The following is a 10,053-nucleotide window of genomic DNA, read 5'->3' on the forward strand; positions in this document are numbered from 1 at the left end:
TAAAAGGAGAGGAGGGTTCGCACCGAACGCCACCCTATTTATGTGGATCACGTGTACATCTGTCTACTTTCGTCCCCACCCTTATTTAAGGAAAACACCTCGCTATTTCTTTGTTTCTTGTTTAGCTCAAAAGTGCATATTATTGACCATTTTTTTTTTTTCGTTTTAGTTCTAAATTAACCAAGATACGAGTGATAGTAAAGTTTAACAGAAAAACATCAATGATTAGTCATGAAAGAACTGAAATATATCTGAGAACATATTCCTGTCTAGCTAACTCTATACTACATATCTTTTTGTGTCATTTTATTCATTTAATTAATATTCTTCTATATCTGCCTAAGTTTGCGGCGCTTAAAACAACTCGGGGTTCCCCTTTAGGTATGTCTGATATATATTTGTTGTTAGACTAAACTACAAGTAAAGCGACTTGGTCAATATTTGATTAATTTTAGCCTATGATTTGACACATCCTACAAACTACCAAAAATTAATCCTCTAGCCCAAATGCCCCATTCTAGTGATTCTAGTAGTATTTCTGATCAAACTAATGAAGGAGTTAATGCTATCTATTTGAGTTTCTATTTATCCAAAGATCATTGATGGACTTGGAATTAGATCGATGGCGATTTTGAAATTGGACACTGAAGTTGATTGTGAGACGAATTAATTAGAAGCATCATGCAATCATAAACTAGTGGTCAGTTTCAAAGGATGCGCATCAAACTAGTTCCAGAACTAGATAGACAACAAAGTTGACATAGCATAACTCTAGTATTCGATCTTCCTGAAATAGTTCTTGTTTTTAATATAACACACACTTTGACGTCAACTGTTTTTGGATCTACCCCTATGTTAACTAGCTACTTTCTCATTCTCACATTAATGGGTTTAAATCTCTCTCGTCGACCTGTCCCACTCTTCGATTCCATTTCTCAGGAAAAGACTCAAAAGAGTTACACCTCTCCCTTGCTACGTAATTTTTTTTACGATTAGTTGGAAATTAAGGAGACAAGAGATTTGTTTCTCACTCTTTTTGTCATTTTCGAAATAGAGAATACTAAATGAAGTTTCGTAACTCCTAATTAACGTAGTTGTGCTGACCCAACATGTTGGTCAATTAATATGTTAACTGCCAACTTTGGTAACATGCAATGCAACCAATGTACGGATTGTCTCTTCTTCGAAGTTGTATTTACACATAAGAATGCATGTTATAGTATAAGTGTGAGGTGAAATCACATAGTAAGAATAAAAAGATTGAATATTATATAAGTGAGAAAAAATTTATAAACATGAGTTTTAAGGTTCTGAATTAGAATTAAAATGTAGTATCAAGTTTATTTATATATTTATTGATGGTTCATTGGTATAAATATTGATTTATTGTCCTTGATTACTTATGTAGTTGCTCGTGACTCTTTTGTATAAATCTCACCGGTTTATCCCTTTTGATTGCACAACAATGTCACGTATCATATCGCATAGTCAAGCAATTATGTCTAAAGGTAAAAATATTTAACCTGAATGTTTACTAGTGGTTTAATTGAGCTAGGAAGAATGACTATCAATATTTTTAACCCTGTCTACATAGGCGGCTAGAAATTACTAATGCTGGTTTTGGATGTTGAAATTGAGGGAAGGTTTCCTCTTCTGCTAAGACCACTCACTACAGCAATTAACTTGATGTACTTCTTCTTGATTCGGCGGTCTGCTTTAACTCTGAAGAGGTGGTAGCTAGCTAGAACAAAACATTTATGAATGCGGTTTGCAAAGATAAATTAACCTCTCAAGCTACACACACACACACACACATATATATATATATATAGCCCTTCCAATTGCTTCATGTAAGCCACGAGTTATCAAACCTAAGAGAATCATATTCATACACAATCAACAGTAGTGGTCACTCCTGTTTTGCAGCCATGACTAGTGTTTTGGTGTTTGGCTATTGTTTAGTAATAAGCTTGGTTGTAGCACTAGGTTCTGTTTCTGCTCAACCAACAAGGGCTTTCTTCGTATTTGGTGATTCACTCGTGGACAGTGGTAACAATGATTTCTTGGTAACCACAGCCAGAGCAGACGCTCCACCCTATGGCATTGACTACCCAACACACAGACCCACTGGACGCTTCTCTAATGGCCTAAACATCCCTGACTTAATTAGTATGAGTTCCTTTGTCACATATTGCCAAATAAAATCAACATCTTTTTACTAATGAATGATGATATATACTTTTTTCATCCGTGCCTATATATTTTTTTCTATATATAATTTGCATGCATGGCCATAACTAGGCTTGCATTGGCTCTTGAGTATTAATTTATTCATGTACGGGGTTGTGCAATTCATGTTTATTACAGGTTTGGAGCTTGGCTTAGAGCCTACACTACCCTATTTGAGCCCGCTACTAGTTGGAGAGAAGCTCTTAATTGGTGCCAATTTTGCCTCCGCTGGAATTGGCATTCTCAATGATACTGGAATTCAATTTGTAAGCATAAATAGTAGTAATAATTGTTAATTCTATTGCAATCCAAGCTTTATATGTTGAGAACATAGTGCAATTTAGAGTGCATATATCGGTTACATACATAAAATCAATTCATGTTAACTAGTGTGGTGTGTATGATTGGTTTGGCAGTTGAACATTATCCACATTCAGAAGCAACTGAAGCTATTCCACGAGTATCAGGAAAGGTTAAGTTTACACATTGGTGCGGAGGGAACCAGGAACCTAGTAAACAGAGCACTCGTCCTCATCACTCTTGGAGGCAATGATTTTGTCAACAATTACTACTTGGTGCCCTATTCGGCAAGATCTCGCCAATTTTCTCTCCCTGACTATGTGCGCTATCTCATATCTGAGTACCGCAAAGTTCTAAGGGTATATATGCACTCTTTTCCAAACATAATAATTACTATCTTTGAATCATGTAGTCCCTATCTCGTATATGATTAATCTCCACAATATTGCAGTTTGTTAAGGAATTTAAAAAACATGGGCACAAGGTTCAGCTGGCATATATAAATAATGCCTATATTTTACGATCAAGATACATCATCAATTTAACAATATTTGAGGATCGCAGAATAATGGTCAAAAGTCCTGTTTTTGAGAATGTTCTGCTGCATGCACGTACCAGTGTTACTGTCAGTGAAGGAATGTGTGTATTAATGCAAAAGACACATGTATATGTTTTGGTTGGTGAGGGGTACCAAATTCATTTCTCACTTTCGAGCATCATATTATTTCAATGTGCAGTTGATGACACATTGCAATGTTATATATCTAGCTACATGCTATAATTATATTATGTCCCATATAAACTGTATATTAGATTATTTCTCCCTAACGTACATATGTACTCACCTTCAACTGGCTTAATTATTTCCTCCATGTAGAAAATATATATATACGAGCTAATTAACAACATACTTTAATTGAAAACAATTGCAGAGGCTTTATGATTTGGGTGCACGTAGGGTTCTTGTAACGGGTACAGGACCAATGGGGTGTGTTCCTGCGGAATTAGCGACGAGAAGCAGAACTGGTGATTGCGACGTGGAACTTCAGAGAGCTGCATCCTTATTCAATCCCCAACTCGTTCAAATGTTAAACGGATTAAATCAAGAACTTGGTGCTGACGTTTTCATTGCTGCTAATGCCCAACGCATGCACATGGATTTCGTTTCCAACCCTCGAGCTTATGGTATGAATATTAATTCCACCATGCAACATTCAGACCAGCTTTCAAATTTCAAATTAGTGGCACTATGTTTTTAATTTATGTTACACTCACAATCTATAGCATTGGTCCTAATTTTTCTCCCATGAATGATATTGTTTAATTTTGTCCATATAAAATTTATAGCATATACTGAAAAAAAAATTACAATAGCATATTAACATTGTTTTCATTTTTAAATTTAAGAATGAAGTACGACAAGATTTTTTTAAAATTATCAATTTCCTAAAATCTTTCTCACGTGAGTACAAAATATACAATATGATTACATAATTCTTAATAACTCATTTGGTTTGGGCGGAAAGAAATGAACGAAAGACAGAAAAACTTAAAAATTTGAAATAAAGAAAAAGTGGAAGAAAAGACAAATTTCGAATCCCCCAGAAATAAACATTTTCCTTCCTTTTCCTTCCACTTCCTCCTTTTCAACTAAACAGAATGACCCATGTGATTTAACAAATAGATATAAGTATTTAGAAAAATTAAGGAGTGTGATTTAGTGTAATTATAAAATTTTAAATTTGATACTACTAAATATACATGTATATGAGGATGAGGACGTGAAGCCCAATCATTCTCCTTCTGAGAATTTTGATCCCACAAATTTAAAGCTAGGTCTAAAATGTAATTGGGCTGACAGGATTTGTTACATCGAAGATAGCTTGTTGTGGGCAAGGGCCATACAATGGGGTTGGACTCTGCACACCGGCCTCAAACTTGTGTCCGAACAGAGACCTTTACGCGTTTTGGGATCCATTCCATCCATCAGAGAAAGCTAGTCGAATCATAGTCCAACAGATCCTCAGAGGCACCACTGAGTACATGCACCCCATGAATCTCAGCACTATCATGGCCATCGATTCCAAGACTTGATCAATGCATCATCTACAATAACCTTCCTTCGTATTCTATCTATGTGTGTGCCCCCTAATTAAGTTTATTTCATCTTCTCATGATAATTCCTTAGCTAGTGTGGTTTGTGCTGCAAAGTTAATTATTATGTACTGGTTTGTCCCTCCAATTGTTATTGCTCTCTTGGAAGTAATTTTGGTCTGTCATCAGAAATAAAATGTTCTCTATTCCTTTGCTTGCATCGGGTGCAAATCTTCTTTTTTAGGGAGGAGGATAAGCAGTATTTCTGGATTTAATTACTAGTTTGGTAAACGTAACTGGATTAAAATGATTGTGATGTTTGTAATTATGCATGCAACATTTTCAAAGACTTCAAATAAAATAAAATTAAACAGTTAATGGGCAATAGATCGACAATTGCGTTAATATTGTCAGGGAGAGAATTTAAATTCACAATAATTAATGAGAACGACAAAAGTAAATGATCTTAGTGTCTTTGTCTTTCTACTTACCCAAAAATAAAAATTTATTTGTAAGGGAGAATTGTCAATACAAATTTTACTATTACAAATGTTAGATACATAACATGTTAGATACAAACATAAAATTATTAATGAAGCTTATTAAAACAAAGTTATTAAAAATATGCGTATGTATTCCCCACACTTTAAGTTCAAAGAACTTGGAAAAATATGTCTGTACTATAAAATAAAAGCTAGTATTCATTGCATTTACTATCACAACTTTAATCTAATTAAAAACAAAGACTATTGACTTGTCTTCGAGGGATCATCTAGCTTGTTTTAACTTGTATAGTTATATAGTTGTCTAGCTAAACGATGATAAGTTAATGCACATGATGAATACATGGAAGATTCTGAAATATTAAAAAATAGGATTATTAGCAGTCACGCTTTCAATACCCTAATATTCAGAACAGTGCATTCGTACGTCTTCAAAGCTATGTGTATATATGTAGGGCATGTAGGCTCAGTCAGCACAAAAAAGTGATGGCATGAAAGCACAATTTACGTCCAAATGCATTTAAAGAATGCGCCAACCTTAGAAGACGGCAACTAAGAACATTGCTGAAATAAATACGTAGGGGCCAAGGTGCGCTACTCATTGTGTAACATTAACGCAGCCTCCGAATGCGCTATACGGAGTAAATTAATTAATTTAACTAATTGCAATTTTGACCTTGATCTATGTTTTTGAAACCAAAGCAAAATAGTAATACTAAAAGCCAACCAGAAATTAATGAGTAACCTTAGTTTTTTTTATTTCTAAGGAAATGTATAGATCAAGTCCTGCCACATTGTGCAGTTCCCATGTGAATTACTTCAATTGTATTGTTTCTTAATTACTAGACCGAAGAGGGAAAAAAGCTATAGGTTTGAGGAAGTGGGAGAGTCGAGTTTCAGATCAAGTTTATGACTTAATTGGGTTGGAATTAAATAGCCTGCAATGTTGGTTGAAGTATCTTACTGGAATCAATTATAGATCAAATTAACACTTTGTCATGAGAGAAAGGGATGTTAGTTGAACCGTTTCTCCAGCCAAATTATGTGATGTAGAGGATATTAGGTGTAAGGGTAGTTGGTATTTTAAAGTCTATACAGCTCATGTATTGTTATTCTTATTTTAATCATATATTTACCATATAAAGTGGTCCTTGTAGTATAATCATCATCAATCTTCTAAAGGATCCAAAAAGTAGGGGGTATTCTCCTCCCTGTTACTGTGTATGGGCCTACTATTTACGATGAATTGATTTAATTCCCGAAAAACAAAATGACATTTTAAGGTAGCCCCGGGAGAGGAGAAGGAGGAGGGAGGCGAGAAAAATATCATTTCAGCTAGTTACTTGATATTTGTGTGTTTCTTATTGTTTACCGTTACCAGTATGACAGTCTCTAGATGCCACACATTAGATATATGTGTGTTTACATTATATTTTATGAACCTGACTTTTTTTTTTGGTAAAAAATGATTTTAGTCACAGATGTGAATGACTTAATAATAACATGCTAAAATATATTTTCGTCTTTATAAATATAAAAATTTTCGGGATCTATTTCTCTGAAATTTTGAATATGTTTCAAAAAATATAAATGTATGATATTTGAAATTGGAGTTGGATTAGAAAGATTTCAACCTACATGTCAATGACAAGTTCCTACCACGTGTTAATTAGACGTATGAGGGACTGACATTAACATATAGGATCATATATTTTAAGTTAAAATATTATACATTTATATCTTTCAGATTAAAAAACATACTTAAAATTTCATAGGAACAAATTTTTAAATATTTTAATATTTATGAAAACAAAAAATATATTTTAACCTTAAAATCATGGATTTACTGTTTTTCTTTCTTTAAACTTTTTTGAATTTCCAATTTTACTCCCTACTATAAATTTGGATTGATCAAAATTCCTAAACATTTTTCTATATGTTTTTAAATAACAATATTAAATAATGACGTAAAATAACGTTGATAACTAAATAACTTGTTGGGTCATGCATAATTAAGGTGTGTCATGCCATTATTATTGATTTTTCTAGTTGTTTTGATGTTGTTTCCGTGTTACATACTGCTATAACATTCACTCACTGTAATTTGTTTGGCCTGGTTTTACACTCCTCGTGTTTAAGCAATTTTTGAATAAGATTTGTTTGGCTTCTAAAAACAATTGATTTATCACATCATTAATGAATTTGTGAGTGTCATGTAACTTTTTCAGTAAATTTTATTTTTAACCAACCATTTGTTTAGAATATTTGAAGACTTCAAACTAGCTAGTTAACAATAGATTAACAATACAGTTTACAAAATACACGCTTAATTATATTGTTAGATTACCTAATGACATAACAAATCATTGAGTTATCAGTGTCATTGTTAAAAAATTTAAGAACCAAAAGATAAAAAATGCAAAAAAATATTTACCGAAAAATGATTTTAATATAACAATTGTTCTTTGGATAGATGATTTTAATAAATTTTGTTTGAATATTTCTGCTAATAAACATTATTTAATTTAATTTTTCTTCGTAATAAAACAATAAAATATTTAATAGATCCGAAATTGATTAATTAATAAATTGTTTTTAATCCATGTGTTATAATCTAAAAAAAAAAATTTATCCAACCCTATTCAGCTGATGGGAAATAAGAGGAAGGATTCTAAACAAAAGGAAATAAGGATAGAAGCAATTCTTCTACTGTTTGTAACTTGTAAGTCTTTAAAATATGAAGGAAGGAAGAGATCGACGTGAGTCTCATGTAAAAGAGCGTTTTGTCCGCTTTGGGACGGGAAATGGAATTGCTTGTGTGTTTTTTTTAGCCATTGTGTTGATACTTAGTACAAAGAAGAGAATAACTATAATTCTTTTATCACACTTATCATTATCATTCATTCTCTTAAAATCTAACAATTATAATAAATTATTAATCTTATCTGTTAAATTATAAAAACATGATTGATAAAAATGATAAAGTATAATTCTAAAAAAAATTACTTTTTGGTATAAATTGACCCTTTATATATATATATATATATATATATATATATATATATATATATATATATATATATATATATAAACTTATAAAACACGTGGCATAAATTGCAAATTATATTTATAGCAGCAAACGTAATTCTACGTATTAAAATTTGCTATAAGTTCACGTATACGGATATACCATTGTTCGGTCGGTCCACACATATAATGCGATCAAAACACTGTTTTACTATTCATTAATGTGCTCCAATAATTGACAACAACCAAGGTCTCAGTTTGTGTATGTACCGTTATAATTGAATTTAAAGTAGTTTTTATTTATTTACGAGTGAATTTATAGAAAATTATAATACAATGACTCTATTAACTGTTGATATTAAATTCTGAAATCTTTGAAATCATTTAGATGGGAACTTGACCTATATATACTTATAGCTAGTTTTCTGATTAAAGAGAGGTTGAATAGAAATTATGGCCTCCTGAAACCTTTTTCTTCCTTCAAAAAGATACTTTAATCTCGCTTACTGCCTAACATGTATTATAAGTTAATCATTAGTCAATGACAAATGTTAATAAGACTTACTTTTAAGTTTTAAACAACCCGTTGAAATTTGTTAAAAAAACAAAAAAATTGTAATATCATATTTTATTTAATGATTTTTTCTCATAATTTTGTAATTTAAAAAAAATAACCAATACCAAAAAATATGTTAAAAAGAATGTGTTAATTAGAGAGTATGTTGCTAATAACACTCCTCTTCGTAAACAACACCGGACGAATTCTCTACATTAAAATTTAATATTTTTTTATGGGTCCATTAAAATTTAATATGAGAGAGAAATTTGAATTTATCCATATTTCTTAAATAACATAAATTTACACTATTTTTTTAAAGGTTAAATTAATTTACAAGTCCATATATTGTCTTACTCAATTGGTTGAATAAATACATGAATTGCTATAAATATTTGGATATGTCTTTAATTTCTATAAATAAAAAAATTATAGGTTCCTAAATTCTCAATATATATTTTTTATTTCTACTGATAAAAAAAATTATTGGTTCCTAAACTATTTAATAATTTTTAATTAGATCCCAGATTATTTTTTTTCAATTAATTAGGTCCCTATATCTGCTAATTAGTGAAAATGTGAAAGATGATATAATAAAAATAAATAAAGGATGAAAATGAAAGAAAACTCAATCTAAAATTCTAGGTTGGTCCAAAAGGTCCATTCTGAAAATTTCTCTTACAATTAATATTTTAAATTTAATATTTTCTTATTTTTATTTAAAAATTAAGATAGAAAAAGTAATCAAATAAAGACAAGGATTAATGTTGTATGATCGGAAGAGTATTATATGTTATAACAAGAAGTCGAAATCAATTTTTGAATGAAAGGCACATTTCAATTACGCGCGACTCGAAAGTGCATAGATAATGAAACTTTTTGAAGGGAGCATCAATTTATTTGCAAACTCGGGAAAAGTTCTCTTATTTGAATCTGTCAGGCGATTCTTCAACTACATAATTAAAATTAAAATATGAACTTTTTAGCATTAAAATTAACAAAAAATATTTTATATTAGATCTCTCTATTAAAGGATGTTGACAACAGCAACGGTCGGAGGACTCGTTGCAAACAACCACATCAGTTAAATAAAATACACATTTTTAACAAATGTTTTAATCTGTTTTTTTTTTTTAAGTATCCTCCCGCCACACAAGTACAAAGCAGTTTTTTATCCATGTGAATGAAGTATTAAATAATTTTAAATTTATATATATATATAAAAGAAACTTTCAATTTAACTTTGACTTTTGAGAAATTTTTTAAATATGTTTTTATATGCGTTAATTTCACGTTAAAAGAAAAACACGCTTACCAGAGCCAAAAGGAGAACGCATGTGTGGT

The 10,053-nt window shown here is 31.1% G+C and overlaps 1 protein-coding gene across 1 annotated transcript; it reads left to right on the forward strand.

Annotated features, from left to right (window-relative positions):
* The first annotated feature begins 1,850 nt into the window (after window positions 1-1,850).
* On the forward strand, window positions 1,851-4,843 carry LOC114407755 (GDSL esterase/lipase At5g33370-like). The gene is made up of 5 exons (XM_028370983.1): window positions 1,851-2,169; window positions 2,368-2,495; window positions 2,646-2,888; window positions 3,462-3,714; window positions 4,391-4,843. The coding sequence occupies exons 1-5, from the start codon at window positions 1,929-1,931 to the stop codon at window positions 4,621-4,623; spliced, it is 1,098 nt and encodes a 365-aa protein (XP_028226784.1). The 5' UTR covers window positions 1,851-1,928; the 3' UTR covers window positions 4,624-4,843.
* The last annotated feature ends 5,210 nt before the right edge of the window (window positions 4,844-10,053 follow it).

Source organism: Glycine soja, chromosome 3, assembly GCF_004193775.1.
Source record: "Glycine soja cultivar W05 chromosome 3, ASM419377v2, whole genome shotgun sequence".
In the NCBI taxonomy this organism is placed as follows: Eukaryota; Viridiplantae; Streptophyta; class Magnoliopsida; order Fabales; family Fabaceae; genus Glycine; species Glycine soja.

What these genes read in the sequence shown, in the direction of transcription:
- LOC114407755 (XM_028370983.1), top strand. Translation starts at nt 1,929, where the DNA reads ATGACTAGTGTTTTGGTGTTTGGCTATTGTTTAGTAATAAGCTTGGTT. An exon ending in AGTACCGCAAAGTTCTAAGG is followed by an intron (nt 2,889 to 3,461) that starts GTATATATGCAC and finishes AAACAATTGCAG; the next exon opens with AGGCTTTATGATTTGGGTGC. An exon ending in TTCCAACCCTCGAGCTTATG is followed by an intron (nt 3,715 to 4,390) that starts GTATGAATATTA and finishes TTGGGCTGACAG; the next exon opens with GATTTGTTACATCGAAGATA.